This window comes from Phaseolus vulgaris, chromosome 4, assembly GCF_051622355.1.
Source record: "Phaseolus vulgaris cultivar YP4 chromosome 4, ASM5162235v1, whole genome shotgun sequence".
NCBI classification, from domain to species: Eukaryota; Viridiplantae; Streptophyta; class Magnoliopsida; order Fabales; family Fabaceae; genus Phaseolus; species Phaseolus vulgaris.
In genome coordinates this window covers 21,164,337-21,192,251 of record NC_143501.1, presented here as the reverse complement: position 1 = coordinate 21,192,251, position 27,915 = coordinate 21,164,337, and the positions used below count along the sequence as shown (strand labels likewise).

General features: G+C 43.6%; 1 protein-coding gene across 3 annotated transcripts; it reads right to left on the bottom strand.

Moving 5' to 3' along the window:
- Positions 1-504: 504 nt before the first annotated feature.
- LOC137837515 (Ubiquitin carboxyl-terminal hydrolase family protein) lies at positions 505-3,529 on the bottom strand. 3 transcript variants are annotated; one of them, XM_068646520.2, is made up of 3 exons: positions 1,312-3,529; positions 781-900; positions 505-674 (listed from the first exon to the last, which is right to left on the bottom strand). In XM_068646520.2, exon 1 carries the CDS (start codon positions 3,394-3,396, stop codon positions 1,390-1,392), a length of 2,007 nt encoding a protein of 668 aa, XP_068502621.2. In that variant the 5' UTR covers positions 3,397-3,529; the 3' UTR covers positions 505-674; positions 781-900; positions 1,312-1,389. The 3 variants fall into 3 exon arrangements, with proteins under 3 accessions (XP_068502621.2, XP_068502622.2, XP_090157963.1); XM_068646521.2 differs by having other exon boundaries at positions 781-893; XM_090301837.1 differs by lacking the exon at positions 781-900.
- Between the last annotated feature and the right edge of the window lie 24,386 nt (positions 3,530-27,915).

Below are 27,915 nucleotides of genomic sequence, written 5' to 3'. Positions count from 1 at the left end.
TATTAGTGAGAAGGCAATAGCTGATTATTTGTTGAGTTTGAGAAATTGATGTCCTTTTCCTCAAATAATGATTATCACATTAAAAGCATAACATAATTTGTCACAGATTTGACTAATTGGCTAAACTAGAACACGTTGAAAAACTAAATCCAAAATTAGACTTACTTCACATGTGAATGAGTGCCGCATCATCACAGTAAAAATTATACCAATCCCCACTAGATTTCTAAAAGAACCTTCAAGGATCATTTCATAACATACCTCCCTCCTAATAGTAAAACACCTAATCAACTTGAAGATCAGCATATCACCTCTCTTCTCATTTCACTATGGAAACATAAAATAATTGTTAATGAAAGAATTTTTTTCCCTATCACAGTGAATGAGGATGCAAATTCTATTGAATGGAATCCTCCAAAACTCTTGCATGTACATTTTTTTCTTGATGGTAGTTATAACCAGTGTAAAAAAAATTGGTAGGGGGTGTAAAAGAACAGAATAGAATTGTCAATAAAGGATATTTGCACCTCAAGAACAATTGACCATTAAAATGAAGAGATTATCCCTTTGTAACACACTGAATATCCTGAAACAGTTGAATGTTTAATTGCTTACATACTGAAGCAAAATTTACTGTACCTTTTCTGTAATTTCTCTGGTAAACATCTTTCTCCCTATAAGAAATAAAACATAAGAACAAAACTAGTTTAGCTTAGAAGGGAGTCTGCAGAACAAATAAAAAGGAAAATAAAACAACAAAAGTGAAAATGCCATACTTACTTCAGTTGAACAAATAAGATGACTGAAAGACTGTATTCAACTTACAGTGTTGGGCTTTTGTTGATGTATATATAATAGGATACAAAGATGAGAGAAGGCACTTGCCTAAAACCCTAAACCCTAACACAAAGGAATAATTAATAAAAATCAAAATAACATTACATTTTAACAACCTACGAAACATCTATGCACATCTGTTTGGAAACCCCTTTAAAAAGGACAATGTACACCAAATACAAGCAATTAACCACGAAACCTCCTCGAAAATAAAAATTACGCCAAAAAAATGTAGCCTAGATAACATATTTGCAATATAACATTAGTCTCATTGTTGTTACAAAAAACCACTAAGGCTAGTCACATATTTAGCCCAAGAACCTATGGCACGACCAGTACTGTGACCATCACTAAACTATAGGTCCTAACATTATATTGCATAGAGAAAGAGCAACAATAACAAAACATTCAAAAAAGTGTAACTTTAAGTTTCAAACTAATAACAGGGAAGGACCAAGAACAGGAAGTACATACCAGAATAATTGATAGTTGCCACAAACAAAATTGAATCTTTAGAAAACAAGCCTGCTGGTCAATGACCTTCTGCTGCTTTTATAGTTGATCCCTCTTGTGTGTTCTCAACTTCTTTTCATGCGCACCTCGCACTGGTCTTCTTTTAGAAACTTCTAACGAATTCTTCTCCCCGGTTTTCTGTGTATGCTCCCCAGTTGATCTTTCCCTTCGAGAATCTCTCAAAGGCGACCTTTCACTCCCAGAATCTCTCAAAGGTGATCTTTCCCTTTGAGAATTTCTCACAGGCGACCCTTCCCTCCCATAATCTCTCAAAGGTGATCTTTCCCTTCGAGAATCACTCAGAGGCGACCTTTCCCTTCCAGAATTTCTCAAAGGTGATCTTTCCCTTCGAGAATTGCTCACATGCAACCCTTCCCTCCCAGAATCTCTAAAAGGTGATCTTTCCCTTCGAGAATCGCTCAGAGACGACCTCCTTTCCTTTCCAGAATTTCTCAAAGGTGATCGTTCCATTCGAGTATCTCTGAAAGGCGATCTTTCCCTCCCAGAATCTCTGAAAGGCGATCTTTCCCTCCCAGAATCTCTGAAAGACGATCTTTCCCTCCCAGAATCTCTCAAGGGCGATCTTTCCCTCCCAGAATCTCTCAAAGGCGATCGTTCCCTCCCAGAATCTCTAAGAGGCGATCTTTCCCTCCTAGAATCCCTGAAAGGCTTGTCAACATCTAACTTCACTTTCCCAGAGCCCCTGTCCCTTCTACCAGGAGCAATTTTCTGACTACCTCTCCAAGACCTCCTTTCATCATTATCATCATCAACATCGGTTTCACTGGCATCCTCAACTTCGGTTTCACTGGCATCCTCAGCTTCAGACGCCTCTTCTTCATGCTCCCCCACACTCTCCCCTTCATCCTCTCTCTCTCCTTCACCCCCTTCAACGCCTTTAGCCTCTGCCTCATCCACACCACCCTTTCCTTGCACCACCTTACCCACTTTCCCCTCTTCACTAACACTATTCATCAGATGAACATACTGGTTCCTCAAATTCATCACCGGATGATCCTCAATCAGCGCACCCCTCTTGTACCCCTCTCTCAAAACAACAGTATAGGTCTCAACCTTACTAGACACATAGAAAATCCCCGGATGCTGCGACAACGCCCTCTTAAACCTCGACCTCAACCCCAACCACTCTCCAAACTCAAACAAATTATCCTTCTCAATTCTCTTCCCAACAAAAACATGAAGAATCTCATGCAACACACCCACAACCCACCTATCAGACTCATCACTAGTGGGTGACAAATGAGACACATTCTCATAAGGAGACACATAAGGCAACCTCTGCCACTCCCTCAACCACTTCTCATACTTCTTATCCATCTCAAAACCAGTAGAAAACTGCACAGGAAACACCAATTGGCCATCAAAATCCTCTTTCTGTTTTCGGTTCTGGAGAACCGAAACCGCCTGCTCGTGGCTCCAGCAGACGAGTTCCAGGAACCCGTCTGCAATTCGAAAGTAGTCGGGAAACTCCGGTACAACCGTCTCGGTGTAGTCATCCGGTAGGCCAAGGTCCCACTGCAAGAGCTCAATGAGTGGCAGCGGGATTTTGTGGATCCTTGCAATCATCAAGAGTTTCAAAAGCTTGTCAGCTGATTGGTGTTTGAACTGGTGAGATTGGTAGACGAGCTGCTCCTCGGCGTCGAGGCGGAGGGTTCCAGATGTGAGGCGGATGTGGGGGTGAAGGAGGTTGGGAGTGGGAAGGAACTCTTCGAAGACAGAAGGATACTTGCGGATGAATTCGATGGGGCGGAAGGGGAAATGGAGGGTGCTTTTGATGAGTGAGAGTGGGACAGATTTGGATGGTTCGCGTTTGATGAGGGTTTTGAGGGAGAGCAAGGGTTTGAGGTTTTTCTCGCGCTCCACCGCGTGATCCAGGCCGCGGTCGCGGACGGGCTTGAATGTGCCATCAAAGATGGTTCGGAGGTGGTGGCGCTGGTGGTTAGGAGGAGGAGGAGGAGGACGGTTCCGTGTTGGGGTGCGGCGGGAGAGGAGGAAGAGGAACCGCGTTGCTCTGGGTTGAGGCATTGTTGATGGGGTGGCAATGGAAGTGTGCGTGCACAGAGGGTTGAAAGGAGAGGGGTTTGGGATTTGGAAAAGGTAGGGTTTAGGGTTTTACATTTTTATTTTTTTTTCAATTGAAATGCTATCGACCTATTTCTCCATCATATGTTAATAGACTTTTTTAATTACACACTTTTATTACTCTAATTGTCAATGAATTTTATTCTAAAAAATTTTAAACATTTTTTTAATTTTATATATTTTAGGGACATTATGAAATTTTAATGATTTTTCATGTACTTATAATATCATTTGTTTTCTCTAACTTCAATTTTTTTAATTTTATATTTAAATTTCTCAAATAATAATTCAAATTTAAGTAAATTATATATATATTAAAAATGTATTAGATTTAATATTATATATGAATTAATATTGTACCGACCAGGTCATCGGGTATGACGACGTGGACAAAAGAGAGGTAGGTAGTCAAGAAGTCAACTTGGTCGTTGTGTGTAAAGGCGGCGTGCTCTACCACTGAGTAAAGGGTTATCGCCGAGATGTGTCACCGCCAAGCTGGATCATCGCCCATCGCCTAAGCAAGACATCGCCTAAAGAATCAACTTGCATTACGTAAGCATTTCACAGAGAGGGGGCCCACGCGAGGGAATAACCCTAAGTTGGGCAGTGACGTTGTGGGTCCCTATGTACAGAGTGAATGATCAAGTCAAAGGGGCACGTGGTAATGCCCATGTGCTCGTTGAAGGTACCCAGGGGAAGCTGCATGCACGACACGTGTCATGTTAGGGGATTCGAACAGAATGACGGCGCACAACATCCAAGTTAGAGCCCAGGGGGCCATGAGGTTATACATTGCACTTCAAGATAAAGGAAGCCCATGGGCCAGATACGCTAAGATCCTAAAGATAGCGGTGCAAGGACCTTCTCCAAGGAACCCTAGACAATAGCAAGCAACGCAAAGGTAAACCCTAGTTTTCACCTATATATAGGGCACGAATAAGCCCTAGTGAGGTACGTTTTTACAGTTGCATGAGTTTTAACCTAGTTTTCATAAAGTGACTCAGAGTGGTAGTCTCTAGTTGTTCTTGACGGCGCATCCGCTGAGAGCACAAGACAATTAGGGCAGCACAATTTTAACCATACAGTTTCAGTCATTGAGATAGTTATACAGTTTCTAGTTACTTTGGTGTTTCTCGCTAGCTGACTTGATCGTCGGAGTGCAAACGGCCGCGAGGGCGCCCCTTTGTTCTTCCTTTTTCAGGTACTGACAGACGAAGCGAAGCGAAGGTGCCCTAGTTCGTTAGAATAAGCCACGCACAAAGACGACCCAGGTCAACCGGCCGGAACATCTGGCGCCCACCGTGGGGCCGATATAAACATCGGTTCCACCACACAAGATTTCAGTTCAAGATTTTCAACACTCGGATAAGTCGAGAGGATTCCCGGAGAGCCATGGCCACCCGACCAGCACGCGCTAGGAGTGAAGAGATGACCTTACAGCAGCTCATGGGGATGGTGCACGGGCTACAAGACGCAGTGGCCGCCTCGAAAGTAGAACAGGAGCGCATGCAGGCAGACCTCACAGCTTCTCAAGTAAGAAGCGAGGAACTCCATCGCACCAACGAGGAGTTACGTCATAGATGGCAGGGCAGAGACTAACCGGAGGCCACATCCCCACCCAGGGAATTCACAACACCGTTTTCACAAGCAATCTTGGAGACAGCAATTCCCAACACGTTCACGGGACCCAAAGCAATGTTCACAGGAACGGAGGACCCCGAAGCGCACCTCACGGCGTTCCACACGCAGATGTTACTAGTAGGTGGATCAGACGCTGCTAAATGCAAGCTTTTCATGAGCACCCTGACAGGAATGGCCATGGACTGGTTCATCAGCCTCCCAGAGGGCCACGTCACGTCCTTCGCCCAACTTTCGAAACTATTTAGAGAACAGTATTTAGCCAACAGAACTCCCGCCCCAGTCTCGTACGACCTCTTTGACGTCAAGCAGTTCCAAGATGAAACCCTAAAGGAATACATAAGCCGCTTCGGGGCGCAGGTGGTGAAAGTAGGTACCAAAGAGGAACCCATGATTGTGTACGCGTTCAAGAAGGGAGTGCGCCCCGGATCTTTCAGCAAGACGCTTAACCGCAGTCGCCCCAAAACTTTCGCTGAAATAAGGCGACAGGCGGTGGAACATATTGCCTCAGAAGGTGAAACGTACGAAAAATCTACAACCACTATGCCGGCGCGCCCCAAGGCACAGATACGCACGCAACCCATTCGGGTTCACCAAGCCGCCACAGAGAGGAAACACTTTGACAGGAAACGCGCCTACGAGCCACGAAGGGCTCAACTTAAGAGTCGAGTAGAGGAAGGGAGAGAAGTACGCAAACCACCAAGACACAGTTTCGTGATGGAACTCAAAGATCTGATTGCGATACCCAGCGTAGCCGACAGGTTGAGGCCGCCGATCAAAGCTGACAAGGTGCTAGGGCCTCGCAAGGAATCGTGGTGCGAATTCCACGAAGCATTCGGCCACCATATCAACAACTGTCTGGCACTTGGCTACCAGTTGGATGAGCTCGTTAAGAGCGGTTTCCTGAAGGATTACTTGATGGAGAAACAGGCGGGACGACCACCAGGCTCGCAAGCAGGAGGCAGTGAGGGGCAACAGCACGAGGCACCCGTCCTCGGTGAAATCCACACCATAGCTGGTGGGTTCTCGGGTGGCGGATGTACGGCGTCACAGCGTAAGAAATATGCAAGGTCCGTAATGTCAGTAGAAGTTTTCGAGGACCACTCACCCGATGTGGACATCACGTTCACTAAGGGAGACCTCAGGGATGTGGTGCCGCATGACAACGATCCCATTGTGATTTCGCTCGTCACGGCAGGAAGAACAGTTCATCGGGTCCTGGTCGATCAAGGGAGCTCGGCAGACGTGATGTTCTGGCGAACCTTCGAAAGGCTACAACTATCCACGGATCAGTTGAGGCCATATGGGGGCTGCTTATACGGTTTTGCAGGCGATCAAGTCGAATCAGGGGATACATCGAGTTGAGAACGACGTTCACAGATGGGACCGCCTCGCGCACGGAGAAAGTCAAATACCTTGTCGTGAACGCCCCTTCAGCGTATAATATCTTACTGGGAAGGCCAACACTCAATAGGATAGGGGTTGTACCCTCCACGAGGCACATGAAGGTCAAATTACCTTCAATGGAAGGGGCAATCGTCACCATCCGATCTGACAAAGAGGAGGCAAAGAGATGTTATGAAAACAGCCTCAAGAACAGGCGATCAGTATGCCATGTGACCACGACACCGCCTCCCGGTGCGAAGGATACACAGGGAGGTCGACGGACTATGGATGCGGCGACAGAAGGAACCACCGAAGACGATACGGGTATGGACATGACGTTGGAGGTAGCCATAGACGGCGACGTAACCATGAGAGATGTCGAGTCGGAGCCTGAGAATAGCGCTGGAGTAGAAGAAGAGGAGAGCAGCCCAGAGGCCGCCAGGGAGTCAAGCGTTGTGAGAGCCTTGTTCGCTAGCGAGAGGAGGCCACGCCCAGTTGGAGATTGGCTCGAGAAGGAGATCGGTGGAAAAATTTTCAAATTGGGGAAAAATTTAGACGACGGGACACAGGAGCAAATCGCCAAGGTGATAGGCAAACATCTAGACGCGTTCGCATGGTCTGCCTCGGATATGCCAGGAATCGACCCCGATTTTTTATGTCATCGCCTAGCAATGGACCCCCAGGTCAGACCAGTCCGGCAAAGAAGAAGAAAGTTCAATGAGGAAAGAAGACAGGCGATCAGGGATGAAACGCAGAAGCTCCTCAAGGCAAGCCACATCAAAGAGATACAGTACCCGGAATGGCTAGCCAATGTCGTGTAGGTAAAGAAGAGCAATGGGAAATGGCGAATGTGTGTGGACTTTACAGATCTAAATAAAGCCTGTCCAAAGGATTCCTATCCTTTGCCAAGTATTGACGCCCTAGTGGACAGTGCAGCAGGATGTAAATTGTTGAGTTTCTTGGACGCGTTCTCGGGGTACAACCAAATTAAGATGCACCCCATGGATGAGGAAAAAACTGCCTTCATGACGGAGAAGTCGTGTTATTGCTACAAAGTAATGCCTTTTGGGCTGAAGAACGTGGGAGCCACGTATCAAAGATTGATGGACAAAGTGCTTGCCCCTATGCTCGGGAGAAACGTGCAAGCTTACGTCGACGATATGGTCGTAACATCCCTAGAGAAGAACCAGCATATAGCCGACTTGGAGGAGCTATTCGTTACGATAGCCAAATACAAGCTAAAGCTGAACCCCGAGAAGTGCATTTTTGGCGTGGAAGCGGGAAAGTTCTTGGGTTTCCTCTTGACCGAAAGAGGGATCGAAGCAAACCCTGACAAGTGTGCGGCCATTCTGGCAATGAGGAGCCCTGCTACGGTGAAGGAGGTGCAGCAGCTCACGGGCCGGATGGCCGCCCTGTCGCGATTTGTATCTACCAGTGGAGAGAAAGGTCACCTGATGGAGGAGGGCCCAAGCTCACCACACTATGAAAGCCAAGCTTCCAAGACTAAGACCATCTAGCCATGATGGGAGCGTCTAGCCTCAAAAAGGAGCGTCTAGCCATGATGAGGAGCGTCTAGGCCATGAAGAGGAGCGGCTACATAAGGAGCATCTATGAAGAGTCCTAGACCGTCTAGCTTCACATATACATGGGCCAAGCTACGGTTTGTGAAGAGAAGGCTTTGTTACATAAAGGCCCATTAGGGGTGCTTAGTAATTAGAGTAGTGTAGAAAGCATATTTGTACATTCTAGAAAGACCATGGAGGGGGTGAGCATAAAAACTAGACACACCCCTCCCCATGTGCTCATTTGTGCACCCATGTGCCATGTGCACCCATGTGCTTCACATTTACATTTCATTTGGCTAGCATTAGGGTTGCATTATGGTCCTCCTTAGCCTATAAAAGGAGGAGCCTACACCTTGTATTTTCAAGTTTATTGTGAGTAAAGTTATGCTGCCATTTTGTGCTCAACTTTGCTTCTCCCTAGAATCCTAGGCTCTAAACTTCAATTCCTTCATCTTTTCCCTTGGGCTGGCCGAACCACCCAATACCCACACTTATCATGCACCTACAAGATCAACACCACTCTTAGGAGGATCTTGCTCACTCTCATTCATTGCTTCCGCCCCATACTCTACATTGATTCAAGAAGAACTTCATGAAAATGCCATCATTTGGTATCATGAGCTTTGGTTCTTCAAGATGAGTAGCTCCTTGTCTTTTAAATTTTAGTTCTTCTTTATTTCATATTGTCATTTACTTTCCTTACTTGTCTTGCTGTTTTTTACATTTTAATTTTGTTCTTGGTGTGCTTTGTGGAAGATCCAACCGAAGCACTCTTGTTCATTTGATCTTGAACAAGTTCTTGTGCAATTTGTGATAGGATTCCATACACCTTTGTGTTGCTATTTTCTTTTAGGCTTTGAGTCTTTATTGCTTTCATTATTTTGGTTCATATTATGCTTTGAGTCTTTAATTTTCTGAATCTATACATGTTTTGTCAAGTCATGTTCATCCATATTGTCAACAATTCATAGTAGTCCTTTTATTTGGCTTAATTGTTTCTTGATTTTGGGTCTCTTTATTTTGCTTGAATCTGCTGTTCTTTGCTCCTTTGGTGCCTTTTTAAATTTTAGTTTGAGTTCATATCGTGTTTAGATTCTACACAATTCTATTTCACAAATTTCCATTGTGTCTAAACTTTGGTATCTTGCTGTTTTTGTTTCCAGTTTTCAGATTCCCCTGTTTTCACCTTCTCTGTTTTGGCTGTTTTAACCCAGAAAAATATTTCCACCCATAGGAAAATTTTGATTCTCTGGAAAATGCAAGTTTAAAGTGTTATAGAAAGGACAAAAAAAGAATTAGGTCAAAAGAAGCAACAGAAAAAAAAATGATAAATCTTTTAAGATCAGAGTGCAAATCTGAAGCGCTCCAGCTGATGGAAGAGGCCCAAGCACAAGCCCACATGCAAGCCCACCAAAGGGTAGATTTGGGCCAACCATAGAGTTATGGCCAAGAGGATCCAAGAAGACGTTCTTTTACATGTTCAAATGCCATAAACTCTAGTGTAGAGTAGACTTTAATTTCTTGTCAAAATTAGCATAGGAACTTTATTTGTAATTTTCTTAGAATTAATTTTGGCACCTAAAACACCAACCTGGGTAAACTTAGAGTTTCTAAAAAAGCCTCTAAATTTACCAAGGCCGGTCTAGAAAGCCCATGGAGGGGGTGAACATAAAAACTAGACACACCCCTCCCCATGTGCTCATTTGTGCACCCATGTGCCATGTGCACCCATGTGCTTCACATTTACATTTCATTTGGCTAGCATTAGGGTTGCATTATGGTCCTCCTTAGCCTATAAAAGGAGGAGCCTACACCTTGTATTTTCAAGTTTAATTGAGTATTGTTATGCTGCCCATTTTGTGCACTAGCTTTACTTCTCCTAGAAATCTAGGCTAAACTTCAATCCCTTCACCTTTCTCCCTTGAGCTGGCCAAACCTCTCAAACCCATACTCATCATGCACCTTCAAAGCCAACACAACTCCTAGGAGGGCTTTGTTTCACTCACCCATTGCTTCCGCATCACTTTCACTACTTTGATTCAAGAAGAACACATGAAAATGCCATCATTTGGTATCATGAGCTTTTGGTTCTTCAAGATGAGTAGCTTGGTCTTTTAAATTTTCAGTTCTTCTTTATTTCATATTGTCATTTAAATTCCATACTTGTCTTGCTGTTTTCTACTTTTTAAATTGTTCTTGGTGTGCTTATGGAAGATCCAACCAAAGCACAATTGTTCAATTGATCTTGAACAAATTCTGTGCAGCTTGTGATAGGATTCCTTACACCATTGAGTGGCTGTTTTTCTTTTAGGAATTTGAGTCCTTATTGCTTTCTTAATTTTGCTTCATTTTATGCTTTGAGTCTTTATTTTCTGAATCTATAAATGTTGTGTCAAGTCATGTGAATCCATATTTGTCAACAATTCTTAGTAGTCCTATTATTGGCTTGATTGTTTCTTGCTTTTGGGTCTCTTTAATTTGTTTGAATCTGCTGTTCTTTGATCCTTTGGTGCCTTTTTTTATTTTTAGTTTGAGTTCATATTGTGTTTAGATCATACACAATTCTATTTCACAAATTTCCATTGTGTCTAAATTTTGGTATCTTGCTGTTTTTGTTTCCAGTTTTCAAATTCCCCTGTTTACACCTTCTCTGTTTTGGCTGTTTTAACCCAGAAAAATATTTCCACCCATAGAAAAATTCTGATTTTCTGGAAAATGCAAGTTTAAAGTGTTATAGAAAAGACAAAAAAAGAATTAGGTCAAAAGAAGCAACAGAAAAAAAATGATAAATCTTACAAAATCAGAGTGCAAATCTTGAGCGCTCCAGCTGGCCTAACTGCACACCAAATTTGCAAAAATTATTAAAAAAAAATGGTGCATGCGTTTTAGGTGATTCCAAAGCCAAAATTTAGATAAGATCCTGAATTTTCTTGCATCCAAATTTCAGAAACAAATTTTACAATTACAGCTCAGCATAAATCGGGGAACAAACACGTTTTCTGGCCCACAACATTTTCCAGTGGTGCTGTTTTTTTTATTTGGTCATCTAATCTAGTGCTTTTCTATAGGAATTCTTTTTGTGTGCCAACTTTTATTGAGTACCTTTAATTGTTTGCTTTAATTTCTTCAATCTCTTTCTAAGTTGTCATATTATAAATCCTTTTGGTGGTACTGTTTTCTTTCAATTAAATTTGTTTCTTGCTTTTGTTTTTTGACCTCTCTTTTTGGGTGCTGGAATTTAATTTCTCCCTTGGTGCTTATGTGCATGGAATTTGACTTGGTTTAAGGTTTAGCCCTTGTGAATAGGTGCTGGAAATTGGAGAATTAAAGCCAACATTCTAAGGAGGAGACAAAGCCAAAGCCGAAACAAGATTTCTTGAAACAAACACTTAGGAGATCAACAATCAAGACAACAAAGAAGTGCACTAACCAAAAGGAGGAACAACAAAGGGAGTTCTCTTATTTCCTTTGCAACTTGGTTTATTGTTAATTACCTTGTTAATTACGTTTAGACGGTGAGTGTGTCTTCAAGGGCTCAAAGTGTCCAAGAAGCCTCACCTAGGGCCGAATAGTATAGCATTCTTGATTAGTAATTGTTACTTGTTTGTAATTGCCTTTTCTTTTGCTTAGTTAGTGACGCTTTGCATGGTTATTTTGTTAAGTTTGTGTTAAACCGACTAGCTTTGTTGATTAGTAGCTTGCATTGTTTTCTTTCATTGAAAATTTGATTTCTCAACTTAATTGTGTTCTAAGTGGTTTACTAAGAGAAAGCTTTGTGTGAAGACATTGGGGGATAGTTTTTGGCTAAGGCAAAGGCTTGGTATTTAAGTAGTCCTTTGTGACTCACCTCCCTTACCTGGAAAACTACCTTCTTTGACTTTCCTAAGTTTTCTCAAGGTAAAATACTTGTATAACACAAAGCTTTAGCCATGTCTTCTTCTTCTCATTCTACAAAGTCTATTGGAAGTGAATTAAAATCTTTAAAAACTCTTTTGAAAGAAGTTTCACAAACTGTGCAATCAATTGCATATAGACAATTGGAGAGTGAGACTAAACTTAATGTTTTAACTAAAGCAAAGGATGAGAAGTCTCACATTCTAAAAAAATTACCTTCTCATGCATATATCTCTAAAGATCATGATTCTTTTGGGGAGGGAAGCATTAGAGTAAATGATTATTATCAAACACCCCCTAGAAGACATAGAAGAGATAGAAAAGAACAAGAAAACTCAAGAGAGGTTAGGGTAGAACAACCCCATTTCCATGGAAAAGAAAATATAGAAGCATGCGTAGATTGGGAAATGAGGGTAGAAAAATTGTTTGCTTCCCATAAAGAAAGAAAGGAAAGAAAAACACAAAAGAAGAGAAGGGAAGTCGAAAGGGAAGCTAAAGAAAAAGAAGAAAAAGAAAAGCATGAGAAGACCCTTGAAGAACAAAAGGCGTGGGAGAAGAGTGTTCCTTCCCACAAGGTCATTCAACAAGACCAAAGATTTAAAAATACCTTTGAAAATATGTGTCTTGTTGAACAACCTCAAAGCCTTACCTTTTGTAAAGGAACACTTGCAAGCCTAAGTGAAAAAGAAGAGTCTTTAAAAGAAGCTTGCATAGATAAAAATGAAATAGATTATTTCTCATATGTGCTAGGATATCACCAAGTGAATGTCAAGTTTTTTATAAGCATCTACAAAAACAAATTTTTATGTGAAGTAGGGCCTAAAGAAACTTGTCATGTCTTATTGAGACAACCATTGCAAAGTGTACAAATCCTTATAAACAATGGTTGTCACAACGAGACTATCCTTACACATAAGAGAGAAAGTCTTCATGAAGGAGAACTCATGGGACAAATTAGAGTTGATAAAACTCTAGAGCTTTTAAAAGGAAAACTTTTGTCCCCCATGAGAAAAGAAGTTCAAAGACATTACCTTAGGTACAATTCTTGTTTTCAAACTACACCCAAGGCAATGTCTCATGAACTCTATACTCCTTCACCTTTTGCAAATGATCCTTGGGAAGATACAAATTTCATATTAAAACTCCCTAGGACAACAAAAGGTTTTGATTCAATTTTCATGGTTATGGATAAACTCTTCTCTAGAGAAGTGATACATCTTCATGGTTTATCCTCAAGCATAGTGTTGAATAAAGCTTCAAATTTCGCAAACCATGATTTGAGGATTTCCTTTGGAAAACTTGCAACTAAGTTGCACACTTTAAATTCTTATCATCCTCAAACGCATGGTCAAAATACATTTGAAAATCTAGCTCTTTCTACTATGCGTAATATAATCATAAAGTGCACACACAACTCTAGAGATGAGCAAACATACCATAAAGTAGTTCACAAAACTACTTATTTTTCTACTTTTAAAGTTATGTGTGGCCTAAATCATCTTTCTCCTTTTAAGTTGTTACCATCTCCTATAGGATTTATGCCTAAAGAGAAAGTAACCACAAATGAACATTTTAAAATACATAAGATGATTAGAGACCACACACAACCAATAAAAGAGAAACTTTGTCCAAGGTTGCCAAAACCAAAAGAAAAACAAAAATGGCAACCTAGTAAACTTAATTTGCAAACTAACACCTATGCCTTATTTGATTATTTCTATAGGTGGACGTTTGACCCAGGAGGACAAGCTTTGGCGAAGCAAGAGGCTGCTATCCGAGATCAAGTCTGAAGATCTGAGGATAAATCTTCTCAAAGAAGGAGGAGATGATGGACACCATCCAGCCACAACCATCCCCCTAGTTGAAGAAAAAGCTTTGGATTGAGGACAAATCCTTTTCAAGAGGGAGGGGATGATGGAAGAGGCCCAAGCACAAGCCCACATGCAAGCCCACCAAAGGGTAGATTTGGGCCAACCATAGAGTTATGGCCAAGAGGATCCAAGAAGACGTTCTTTTACATGTTCAAATGCCATAAACTCTAGTGTAGAGTAGACTTTAATTTCTTGTCAAAATTAGCATAGGAACTTTATTTGTAATTTTCTTAGAATTAATTTTGGCACCTAAAACACCAACCTAGGTAAACTTAGAGTTTCTAAAAAAACCTCTAAATTTACCAAGGCCGGTCTAGAAAGCCCATGGAGGGGGTGAACATAAAAACTAGACACACCCCTCCCCATGTGCTCATTTGTGCACCCATGTGCCATGTGCACCCATGTGCTTCACATTTACATTTCATTTGGCTAGCATTAGGGTTGCATTATGGTCCTCCTTAGCCTATAAAAGGAGGAGCCTACACCTTGTATTTTCAAGTTTAATTGAGTATTGTTATGCTGCCCATTTTGTGCACTAGCTTTACTTCTCCTAGAAATCTAGGCTAAACTTCAATCCCTTCACCTTTCTCCCTTGAGCTGGCCAAACCTCTCAAACCCATACTCATCATGCACCTTCAAAGCCAACACAACTCCTAGGAGGGCTTTGTTTCACTCACCCATTGCTTCCGCATCACTTTCACTACTTTGATTCAAGAAGAACACATGAAAATGCCATCACCAGCTGGCCTAACCGAACACCAATTTTGCAAAATTTATTAAAAAAAAATGGTGCATCCGTTTTGAGTGAATCCAAAGCCAGATTTTAGATAAGATCCTGAATATCTTGCATAACAAATTTCAGAGCCAAATTCCAAAAATACAGATCAGCATAAATCGGGGAACAAACACGTTTTCTGGCCCACAACATTTTCCAGTGGTGCTGTTTTTTTATTTGGTCATCTAATCTAGTGCTTTTCTCTAGGAATTCTTTTGTGTGCCAACCTTTAATTGAGTACCTTTATTTGTTTGCTTTAATTTCTTGACTCTCTTTCTAGTTGTCATCATATAAATCCTTTTGGTGGTACTGTTTTATTCAATTAAATTTGTTTCTTGCTTTTGTTCTTTGACCTCTAATTTGGGTGCTGGAATTTAATTCTTCTTTGGTGCTTATGTGAATGGGAACTTGATTTGGTTAAGGTTTAGCCCTTTGCTAGGTGCTGGAAATTGGAGGATTAAAGGCCATCATTCTAAGGAGAAGACAAGGTCAAAGCCGAAACAAATAGTCTTGAAATAAACACTACAAACACTTGGAAGATCAACAATCAAAGACAACAAGGAAGTGCACTAATCAAAAGAGGATCAACAAAGGGAGTTCTCTTATTTCCTTTGCAACTTGGTTTATTGTTAATTACCTTGTTAATTACGTTTTAGACGGTGAATGTGTCTTCAAGGGCTCAAAGTGTCCAAGAAGCCTCACCTAGGGCCGAATAGTATAGCATTATTGACTAGTAATTGTTACTTGTTTGTAATTGCTTTTCTTTTGCTTTCATAGCTACGTTTTGCATGTTTAATTTTGTTTAATTTGTGTGCTAAACCGACTAGCTTTGATTGCATAGTTAGCTTGTATTGTTTTCTTGCATTTATTTCTCAACTTATTTGTGTTCTAAGTGTTTCACTAAGAGAAAGTCTTGTGTGAAGATATTGGGGGATAGTTTTTGGCAAGGAAAAGGCTTGGTACTTAAGTAGTCCTTTGTGACTCACCTCCCTTACCTGGAAAACTACCTTCTTTAACTTTCCTAAACTTTCTCAAAGTAAAACACCTATATACACAAAGTTTTAGCCATGTCTTCTTCTTCTCACTCTCCAAAGTCTATAGAAAGTGAAGTAAAATCTTTGAAAACTCTTTTAAAAGAAGTATCCCAAGCGGTACAATTGATATCCTTTAGACAATTGGAGAATGAGAACAAAATCAATGAGTTGGCTAAAGCTCAAGAAGAGAAATCACAAAAAACACAAAAATAAAAAAAAACGCTTACTCATGCATCTCAAAGTATTGAGTCTCTAGGGGAGGGAAGCCGTAGAAGCAATGATTATTACCAACCACCCCCTAGAAGAACTAGACAAAGGGAGCAAGAGAGCCCAAGGGAAGTAAGGGTAGACCTACCCCATTTCTATGGTAAGGAAGATGTAGAAGCCTACCTAGATTGGGAGATGAAAGTAGAGCAACTCTTTGCTTGCCATAGAGTGAGTGAAGAGAGGAAAGTACCCTTAGCAACCCTTAGTTTCCAAAGCAATGCCATGTATTGGTGGACCTCTTTAGAAAGAGACCGACGTCTTCATAGACAACCTTCCATAGAATATTGGAATGACCTTAGGGGAGCCCTAAGACGTCGCCACATACCTTCCTACTACCATAGGGAGTTGATGGACAAGCTCCAAAGACTCCAACAAAAGAACTTAAGTGTGGAAGAGTATAGGCAGAAAATGGAGCTTTACATGATGAGAGCATCCATTAGAGAGGAAGAAACCACCACCATATCTAGGTTTCTAAGTGGGCTCAACCTTGAAATAAGAGATAGAGTAGAACTATTACCCTATCAAGACTTGAATGATTTGGTTCAACTTTGCATTAAAGTTGAACAACAAAATTTGCGCAAAACTTCAAGTCAAAGGGTGGGTTCTTACTCCAACTCTTATCCCAAGAAAGACTTTAAAAGGGAGGGTAGTACACCTAGAGACGAATCCAAAGAAACTACCAAACCCTTAGTGAAAGATGCCTCCACCCCATACATCCGTGCTAGGGACACCAAGTGTTTTAAATGTTTTGGAAGAGGGCATGTGCAAGCGCAATGTCCAAACCAAAGGGTTTTGTTTTTAAAAGGAAAAGATGAGTACACAAGTGGTGAGGATGAACCTAGTATTCAAGAAAAAGGGGAAGGAGAAAGGATAAATCCTTTGGAGGGGGACTTATTGATGATTCAAAGAATCCTCCACAATCAACCTAGTGCATCCATCGAGACACAACGAGAGAACATTTTTCATACTAGATGCAATGTTTTAGAAAATATATGCTCTCTTATTGTGGATGGTGGGTCATGCTGCAATTGTTGTAGCATTAGATTGATTGAAAAATTAAAACTACAAGTAGTTCCTCATCCAAAACCGTACAATTTACAATGGATCAATGAGGATGGAGAACTACGTGTAGACAAACAAGTGGAAATCGAGTTTTCTATAGGTAACTACAAAGACAATGTTTTATGTGATGTAGTACCTATGGAAGCTTGCCACTTCTTATTAGGTAGACCATGGCAATTTGATAAGAAAACCTCGCATAATGGTCTAACTAACGAGATTTCTTTCATCCACAAGCACAAAAGGTTTATACTTAGCCCTTTACCACATTCCCAAGTGGTAAAAGACCAAATACAAATGAAACACAAAAGGGATGAAGAAAAAATAGAAAAAGAGAAAATTTTTGGGAAACAAAAGGCGTGGGAGAATAGTGTTCCTTCCCACAAGGTCATTCAACAAGTCAAGCACATTGAAAATACTTTTACAAACATGCTTCTTGTTGAACAACCTAGCCTTTCCTTTTGTAAAGGAACACTCGCAAGCATAAGCACAAAAGAAAAGTCTTTAAAGGAAGCTTGCATAGATCAAGACTATTTCTCAAATGTGTTAAGATATCCCCAAAGGAATGACAAGTTATCTATAAGCACCTACCAATTTTTGTATGAAGTAGTGCCTAGAACAATTTGCCATGTCTTATTGAGACAACCATTGCAAAATGTACAAATTTTCATAAACCATGGTTGTACCAACGAGACTCTCTTTGCACATAAGAGAAAAAGTCTACAAGAAGGAAAACTCATGGGACAAATGAGAGTTGATAAAACTCTAGAGCTTTTAAGAGGAAAACTTTTGTCACCCATGAGAAAAGAAGTTCAAAGACATTACTTTAGGTATACCTCTTGTTTTCAAACTACACCTAAAGCAAAGTCCCAAGAACTCTATCCTCCTTCACCTTTTGTAAAAGATCCTTGGGAAGACACACATTTCAAATTAGAGCTTCCTAGGACGACAAAAGGTCTTATTTCATTTTTCATGGATAAACTCATCCTAAGAAACGTGACAAACTTTCATGATTTATTCTCAAATGAAAGAGCTTCAACATTAGCAAACATAGCTCTCCCTTTTATGCTTCACGAAATCATGAAAGACACTCACCAATCTTGGGATAAGAATCCTTTTCCTTATAAGCATGCATACAATGGAGTAGTCCACAAGATTACTCATATCTCTCCATTTAAAGTTGTATGTGCCCAATGTCCTCTTGCCTTTTTAAAGTTGTTACCATTTCTTAAAAAGCTTATGCCTAAGGGAAAAGTAACTACTTTTGGAAATTTTAGAAAATATAAGAGGATTAGAGGGCACCTACAACCCTCAAAAGGGAGGTATTGTGAGAAGTTGGCCAACACAAGAGAAAAACAAAAATGGCAGCTTCACACAATTATCTGTTTTCCAAAGGCTCACCCTAACTCCTTTGCTTTGTTTCAAGATTCACATAGATTGATATTTGATCCGGGAGGATACACCTTGACGAAGCAAGAGGCTGCTATCCGAGATCTAGAATGCACATCTGAGGATAGATCTTCTCAAGAAGGAGGAGATGATGGACACCATCCAGCCACAACCATTCCCCGAGCAAAAGCCTTGGATTTGAGGACAAATCCTTTTCAAGAGGGAGGGGATGATGGAGGAGGGCCCAAGCTCACCACACTATGAAAGCCAAGCTTCCAAGACTAAGACCATCTAGCCATGATGGGAGCGTCTAGCCTCAAAAAGGAGCGTCTAGCCATGATGGGGAGCGTCTAGGCCATGAAGAGGAGCGGCTACATAAGGAGCATCTATGAAGAGTCCTAGACCGTCTAGCTTCACATATACATGGGCCAAGCTACGGTTTGTGAAGAGAAGGCTTTGTTACATAAAGGCCCATTAGGGGTGCTTAGTAATTAGAGTAGTGTAGAAAGCATATTTGTACATTCTAGAAAGACCATGGAGGGGGTGAGCATAAAAACTAGACACACCCCTCCCCATGTGCTCATTTGTGCACCCATGTGCCATGTGCACCCATGTGCTTCACATTTACATTTCATTTGGCTAGCATTAGGGTTGCATTATGGTCCTCCTTAGCCTATAAAAGGAGGAGCCTACACCTTGTATTTTCAAGTTTATTGTGAGTAAAGTTATGCTGCCATTTTGTGCTCAACTTTGCTTCTCCCTAGAATCCTAGGCTCTAAACTTCAATTCCTTCATCTTTTCCCTTGGGCTGGCCGAACCACCCAATACCCACACTTATCATGCACCTACAAGATCAACACCACTCTTAGGAGGATCTTGCTCACTCTCATTCATTGCTTCCGCCCCATACTCTACATTGATTCAAGAAGAACTTCATGAAAATGCCATCATCACCCCTACTTCCAATGCTTGAAAAGGAACAATAGATTTGTCTGGACGAAGGAGTGCGAAGAGGCTTTCGTGAAACTCAAAGGGTACTTGGCAAGCCCGCCGGTCCTGTGCAAACCCCAAGTAGGAGCGCCCCTCAGACTATACTTTGCCGTAACCGAGAAGGCGCTGAGTGCGGTACTCGTCCAGGATCAGGATCAAGTTCAGAAGCCCGTTTATTTTGTCAGCAAGGTATTGCGGGGTCCAGAAATGAGATATCAAGCCTTGGAGAAAGCGGCATTGGCATTAGTGTTTTCAGCGAGGAGGTTGCGCCACTACTTCCAGAGTTTTACAGTGTTGGTAATGACCGACTTACCTATCCAGAAGGTCCTAAAGAAACCAGATGTGGCTGGAAGAATGGTAAAATGGGCGGTAGAGTTGTCAGAGTTCGACATCAAGTACGAGCCCCAGGGACCGATCAAGGGACAAATCTTCGCTGACTTCGTGGTCGAATTATCCTCTGAAACAGTGCAAAGCGCCGGAGATGGTTTTCGTTGGGTACTCTCAGTGGACGGGTCCTCTAACCAGTTGGGCAGCGGGGCCGGGGTAATTCTAGAAGGACCCAACGGCGTGTTGATAGAACAGTCCCTAAAATTCACCTTTAAAGCCAGCAACAAACAAGCGGAGTACGAGGCTTTGATCGCTGGCGTTTTGTTGGCAAAGGAGATGGGAGCAAGGGTGCTGTTGGCCAAAAGCGATTCGTTGCTAATCACAGGCCAAGTGGTCGGCGAGTTCCAGGCTAAAGATCCGCAGATGGCAGCCTATCTGGAGTATGTGCAGGAGTTGAGGAAGTCTTTCGTTTCGTTCGAAGTAGTGCATGTGCCAAGGGAGCAGAACACCCGGGCCGACTTACTAGCAAAGCTCGCCAGTTCGGGCAAGGGGGGCAGGCAGAGGACCGTCATACAAGAGACCCTGAAGACACCTCGAGCGTTCGTGGCAGACCACCAAGTTCTCCAAATCTGCAAGTCAAAGGAAGGGATGGCAAGAAGTCACAAGTCCCTATCTCAGGAGACCTTGAGAACGCCAAGGGTTAGAGCGCATCCAATAGGGGAGATAAAAATGACGCAAGTTTACGCCGTCCACGAGCCAGACACATGGATTACGCCATACCAGCGATACATCACAGATGGCTTACTCCCAATGGACTCGACGGAAGCTAGGAAGGTAAAGAGGAACTCCAGCAAGTTCACCCTCATCGATGGTGAGTTGTACAGGTTTGGGTTCACACACCCCCTGTTAGTATGTGTGCATGGAGAGAGGTGCACGAGAATTATGACCGAGCTGCATGAAGGGATTTGCGGGAGTCACATTGGAGGTCGAGCCTTGGTGACAAGAACCATCCGTGCGGGTTATTATTGGCCGACAATGAGGGAAGACTGCAAGCGATATGCCCAACGTTGTAAGCAGTGCCAGGAGCACGCCGATTGGCACAATGCGCCTCCGGAAGAGTTGAAATCAATCTACAGTCCCTGGCCTTTCCACACATGGGGAATTGATATCCTGGGACCCTTCCCATTGGCGATTAGGCAGATGAAGTATTTGGTTGTGGCAGTCGAATACTTCACGAAGTGGATTGAAGCAGAACCAGTAGCCCAGATCACAGCGCACAAGATACAGAACTTCGTGTGGAAGAATATTGTGTGTCGCTTCGGTGTGCCCAAGCGTTTGGTGTCGGATAATGGGACTCAGTTCGCAAGTCACCTACTGAAGAAGCTATGCGAGGACGTTGGAACTCAACAGGTGTTCGCTTCTGTGGAACACCCGCAAACGAATGGGCAGGTAGAGTCGGCTAATCGGGTTTTACTAAGAGGTTTGAAGAGAAGGTTGGAGAAGGCCAAAGGGTCTTGGGCCGAGGAGGTTCCCCGTATAATATGGGCATACCACACCACTGAACAGTCAGGAACCCACGAAACCCCGTTCAGCTTGGTGTACGGGTGCGACGCAATGATCCCAATTGAAATCCAGGAAAGCTCGCCGAGATTCCAAAACATCGTGGCAGAAGACTCGAATGCAGAAAGGAGGATGAACTTAGACTTGTTGGATGAGGTCAGGGAGGAGGCAAGGGTAAAGGCCGAGGCTATAAAGAGAAGAGTCGAACACTCGTACAATTCCAGGGCAAGGCCAAGACAGTTCAGAGATGGCGACCTGGTAATGAGGAAGGCCCACCTGTACGAGATGCAGAATAAACTGTCACCCAAATGGACGGGACCGTTTAGAATAACCGAAGCACTCGGGAATGGCGCCTATCGTTTGGAAACACTGGAGGGAGGGGCGATTCCTCGCACTTGGAACGCTACCCACCTCAAGTTTTATTACAGTTGAAACATTGTAAATAGCAGTTAATTCGAACAGTCAAGTGAAAACAGTTTTTCGAGGTGGCGCTCTTTTTCCCTGAGAAGGGTTTTTTAATGAGGCCACCCAATAAAGAAAGTTCGAGTTTATCAAAGTTTTCCTAGTTATTGAGCTTGCATGCTTACCATTTTAAAATAATTTATCAAAGCTTCCCAGTTATTGAGTTGGCATGATTGTCATTTTAAGTTTTAAAAAAAAAAGACTTTGTCGTCCTTGTATAATTTAGGGCAGATTCAGATCGCATGCATTCAGTCCAAAGTTTTAAGTCCTCATCGCCGCTTGGCGATCGGAGGCAAAGGTTAAGTTTTTTAAGTCCTCATCGCCACTCGGCGATTGGAGGCAAAGATCAAGTTTTAAGTCCTCATCGCCACTCGGCGATTGGAGGCACAAATTAAGTTTTTAAGTCCTCATCGCCACCTGGCGATCGCAGGCACGAGCATTAAGTTTTTAAGTCCTCATCGCCACTCGGTGATTGGAGGCACAAATTAAGTTTTTAAGTCCTCATCGCCACTCGGTGATTGGAGGCACAAATTAAGTTTTTAAGTCCTCATCGCCACCTGGCGATCGCAGGCACGAGCACAAAGTTTTAAACCCTCATCGCCACCTGGCAATCGAAGGTGAAAGTTAAGTTTTAAGTCCTACTCGCCTATCACGAGCGTAGGCGAGAACAGATCAGAAGTCCTACTCGCCAAGAACGAGTATAGGCGAGAGTTCAGAGCAAGATGACAGGTATGTCCAGTATGAGTTAAAATCCGGGCGCCTAGTCCTTGAGCAGGGGTTAAGGGATTCCTTCGGGACGCCCCCTCCTCAAGTATGAATAGCTAGCCCCGGTACCAGATAAGGCTAAAAGCCCTCAGTGCATCCAGGGAAAAGGTAGCCCCTGGGTAATGTTGAGGCACCAGAGAAAGCCCTCCTCACCCTCGAGTGAGTACAGGCAAGATAAGGCTAAAAGCCCTCAGTGCATCCAGGGAAAAGGTAGCCCCTGGGTAATGTTGAGGCACCAGAGAAAGCCCTCCTCACCCTCGAGTGAGTACAGGCAAGATAAGGCTAAAAGCCCTCAGTGCATCCAGGGAAAAGGTAGCCCATGGGTAATGTTGAGGCACCAGAGAAAGCCCTCCTCACCCTCGAGTGAGTACAGGAAAGATAAGGTTAAAAGCCCTCAGTGCATCCAGGGAAGAGGTAGCCCCTGGGCAATGTTGAGGCACCAGAGAAAGTCCTTCTCGCCGTTGAGCGAGTTCAGGCAAGAGAAAGTCTTTCTCGCCGACGAGCGAGTTCAGGCAAGATAAAGTCCTTCTCGCCGACGAGCGAGTTCAGGCAAGATAAAGTCCTTCTCGCCGACGAGCGAGTTCAGGCAAGAACAGGATACAAGACCTCTTTGCTTAAGCAAATTGAGGCAAGTTCGAAAGTTTTAGGTGATGACCTAGAAATACACGTGCAGATCAGGCAAGCGAGATGTCAGATACTAAAAATGACTCCTACCCACTGCTCAGTAAGTAATTTCGTGTCAAATGTTGTTGCTATAGACTAACTTTTTGTTCAAGATAAGTTGATTTCCAGGAAATTAGGCATCAGTTTACGCTAAGTTAATTGTGTTGAGTAAAAACCAACCAAGTTATCAGGCAATCGCACAACAGGTAAAAGATAAATCATGAGCATAAGTTAGCACGGTTCGAAGAAAGAGGTCATTACAAACAGATTCGTTGCACATAGACGGAGGTCGAGTATGTAAGTCTTTCAGAGTGTTTCTAAAGAAAATGTCAGATAAGAGCAAATGAAAACGCTAGTCTGAGGGTACGATTTTTCCGTCTACCACTTCATGGCAAATTGAGAACTGAGAAAGGTCCAAGTCGGGGTAAGCACAAGCGAACTGCTCCAGGGCTGCGCCAAATCCGGAAGTCAGAACGTCCGTGGCGTTGAGGTTGAGTTCTTCATTTTGTTTCTTCAGCTTTTCGTTCTCCTCAAGCGCCTGGGCAAGTTTTGCAGCAGATTCGTTCAGCTCCTTATCCTTCTCGCTCAGTTCCTTGGTTTTTTGGTCCATGTCGGCTCTGATGTTACCCAGCAGATCCTCCCTCTCAATCGACTTGGCCTCGAGCTCATCGGCGTAGTCCCCTTTGGCCTTGAGAGTCTCCACAAGGCCCGCTATCTTCTCCTGCTGATGCATGAGTCGGCCCTCGAGTTCAGTGACCTCTGAAAGTTTGGCGTTGAGTTTTTGGCCTAGTTCAGCGTTGTTTTTGCGTTCGCTCCGCAACTCCTCCTTCAGAGCATTCTCTAGCCGCGAAAACTCCAACCCCCGCATCGTAAGATCATGCTTAAGTTGTTGAACTTGGTCTTTCGCAACACCAACTTCGGATTCATACTGGCTCAAGGAGTCCCTTAAAGCCTCGCCCATCATCTGGTAAAGGCGCTTCTCTACGCACTCGGTGGTCACAGCGCTGAGGTAAGTGGCGTGGGCTTTCAAGACCTCCTCGATAGGGGCTGGAAGAACAGGGATTGGAAGAGGAGTCGGGGGTTGGTTCTCGTCGCTGCCCGCATCAGTATGGACAACCAGGGGAACATCAGGACGCGGCGGCGACATATCTGGCTCCACTTCAGGTTGGGGAGATCGTTGAGTATCCGTAGTTTGCTCCAGAACGCCCCCAGCAGCTGAGGTGTTTGATGGCAAAGCATCCCCAACACTCTCAAAGGGTGTAGAAACATTGGGGGGATTTTCCGCATAATCTGGGCCCGTACTCTCGTTTGCGGGTAGCTCGGAGACGGTCGCCCTATTCCTTTTGCGGATAAGTCCATCTTCGGTGCTCTCGTCGTCCTCCTCATCCGACACCATTATGGGATTTTTCCTCTTGGCCCTATTTGGCGGCAGCTTCTTTCTCGAAGGGGCAGGAGGGGCGGTAAGGGAAGAAGATCCCGCGGGAGGAAGCTCGCCTCGGGCAACAGCAGCTTCCGCCACAGAATTCGGGACGGTTAGAGAGCCCGCGGCGAGTTTGTGGCGTTTGACTATAGAACGCAGCCTAGCCATATGATCCTTCCCCAGCATTGTGTCTGCACGAAGTGATCAATTTCCACAAATCAATACAATTACAGACGCAGATAATTAGCAGTGTAAAGGTAAGCACAGGATATGTAATGCGAACAGGCTTAATAAAGAAGTAAAGCAAATTTGGCACAGCAAGAGAAATCCAGGTGGAGTGGGGGAAACAGACCTATGTAAAAGTCTAGTTGACTCTCATAGAATTCGAACTTGATGATTGAAGAGGTAGGTAAGGTTGTATTGGTCAAGGCAACTTCCTTCCAGAAGTGGCACAGGTCTCTATCGAGCTCCCCTATCTTCTCTGGACTCCTAGCCTTCCGAAAGTGATCCTGAGAATCCTTTTTCCCCCTGTCAACCCAGTACAAGGGAAACCCATCGAGGAGTGTGGGACTCTGGTCATTACAGCAAACGCGAACGAACTTACCCTTCCAATCCTTATAAGATTGTTGGAAGATGGAGAGGACGGATCTCCCGGCAATCTCGGTAAAACTTACCCACAAGCGGTCCCCGGGGTTTTTGGCCTCAAACAAAAATAGGAACACGTCTACAGAAGCTGGATGGCCTAAATGTGCGCAAACAATTTGGTATGCCCTGACAAACGCCCAGCCATTGGGATGCAGCTGGGCAGGGGCAATATCAAGCTCAGTAAGAAGCTCCCTCTCAAAACGAGTAAAAGGGAACCTGAGCTTGACCTTCTTGAACACGGTTGTGTAAACAAAGCAGAAAGGGTGACCATCGTTGCCTTCGCTATCAGTACAAACAGGTTCCCCAGGAGGACAAGGACGAATGACAACCTTGTCATCATGCTCCTTATGGAATGTGAGGTGGGTCTTGTCCCTCAGTCGAAGAATGCCAGCCTCAGAGTTAATCGAGGAAGTTTCATTCAGCAAAGCTGGAGGGGCCCATGAGTACAACAGTTTGTAATCAGGGATGGGGCGGGCAGTGGCGTTAGTTTGCGGGGGAGTCGATTGCGATTGGTTGGGGCGAGAGGGCGCAGGCCTCTGAGCCCGATTTGGAAGGATGCCAGGGTCTCTAGGTGGGTTACGAGACGTGGAAGGGTTTCCTGATGAAGGTTGTTTATGAGATTTTGAAGGAGGGTTTCGAGAGGAGGCAGGGTTGGCACCTGTACGAGCCATCGCGAACTACAGGAGAGACGAAAGGAAAGCGGAGGGTCACTAAAAGGAATGATTCAATTCGAAAAATGTGAAGGGAAAGCAACATGAACAACGGGGGTCGTAGGAAGGAAAGGAAAACCTAAAGGTGCAGAAAAAGAAAGCGAAACAGAGAGCAAACAGCCCACAGCGTATGCATCAGGCAGTTAAGAGATGATGCAAGTTGATCGAAATGCGATGAGCGCCAACAAAGTGATAAAGGGCTTACCTTTTTTATGGTCAAGGGAGTGTACGAGGAAATGATGATTGGGAAGATGAAGCGTTCACCAGAGCGTATCAAAGGTTTGAAAGAGAAGCAGGAATATAATGTAACAGTAGGGGTGGCGCGAGAAGTTAGAGTTTTGAAGGATATGGGAAGCGCAAACGACACGAAATAACAACCGTCGATGGATCCACGTGTCATTGGATGGGAAAAGTGATGGAGGAGGGCCAAGCACACCTACCCAAAGAAGCCAAGGCACAAGCCAAGGAGAGCGTCTAGACCAAGACCAAGACCAAGGTGAGCGTCTAGGACGTGAAAGTAAGCGTCTAGGACGTGAAGGTGAGCGTCTAGACCATGAAGGAGGGCGGCTATCCATGGAGCTAGACCGTCTAGGACCCCTTACAAGATCAATGGCCAAACATATTCAAACACAAGCAAATGAGGCCACGGATGGAAGAGAGAAGGCTTTGTATATGTTTGCATAAAGGCCCATTGGGGGTACTTAGTAGATAGGATAGTGTAGGAAGCACTTTTGATAGAAACCTTCTAGAATCTAGGGTAGAATGGCCGGTCATGGCACCTTAGATTTAGAATTAATTTTTGGTTTTATTTCTTTTAGAAAGGTGGCTTAACATTTACGTCCACCAAGCCTATAAATAGGGAGGCTATCTCATTGTATTTGACAAGTTTATTTGAGTATTGTTATGCTGCCCATTTTGTGCACTAGCTTTACTTCTCCTAGAAATCTAGGCTATAAACTTCACTCCCTTCACCTTTCTTCATATAGCTGGCCGAACCTCTCTAATCCCTACTCATCATGCACCTTCAAAGCCATCACAACTCCTAGGAGGGCTTTGTTTCACTCACCCATTGCTTCCGCCCCATTTTTCACTACTTTGATTCAAGAAGAACACATGAAATGCCATCAAAAAGGTTGGTGAAGTGTCAAATCAGACACCGGCGTGCGCATTAGCGTGCGAGCCACGTAGATCGCCGAAATTTAAACTCACCCTCCCGGGGTCGCCAGGGGCGATGACGTGATCAGGAAGTGCGAGAGGGGTGACCGCCAACGAGTCGTCGGCAAACGAAGGGCTAGGCGGTCTGACGTCGCTACGAGCAGTGTGTCGCCAATCATCCCAATGATCTCGGGCGCGATAATGCTGAAGATTTAAACACGAAAACCCAAACGGAAAAAGCGCAGATCGAGCAGAGCCACAAACAAGGCAACCAAGGACAGGATGTTTGAGGAATGGGAACCAACAAATCTAAGAAATTCACGCCAAGCGTAAAGGCGATATCGGAGTGACATGCGCGGCATGACAAAGAACATAAGCATGCAAGATAATTTAAACAGCATTTCAGCATAAGTAACAGTGTAGGACCAATGTTAAGGTTACAGACCAAAGTTTGTAACATCCGCAAAATGGAATTGTAAACATATATACGTCCTAAATATCTACACAAAAAGCAAGAGCACGTCACTCATCGGTGGTCCCAGGCTTCAAGCAGTGCGACAAAAGGGCCCGTCTCTAAACCGCAAGGCCCGAGTCAGAAGAGTCCTCTGATGCTCGTTTAACTTCGAACCTACGTGCAAGAAAGGAGTAGAGTATAATGAGAAACATACGTGAAACAAAGTATCTCTGAGTGGAATCATAACAAGAAGCGGGAAGGTCATGAAAAAGCCTCACACACATATATATTTTTTGAAAAGCTCGACATTATATTCCAAGCTTATTAAGGCAGCCGCATCGAATCCTCCAACACCCGCCAGGATCTTGCAAGCCTCCTGATCCCTTAAAGACAATTTCTTAAGGGGTTTCGATTTCAAAGCTTTTGCATCCTT

Bases quoted from the DNA above. Each gene is read 5' to 3' on its own strand.
- LOC137837515 (XM_068646520.2), bottom strand. From the start codon at position 3,396: ATGCCTCAACCCAGAGCAACGCGGTTCCTCTTCCTCCTCTCCCGCCGC.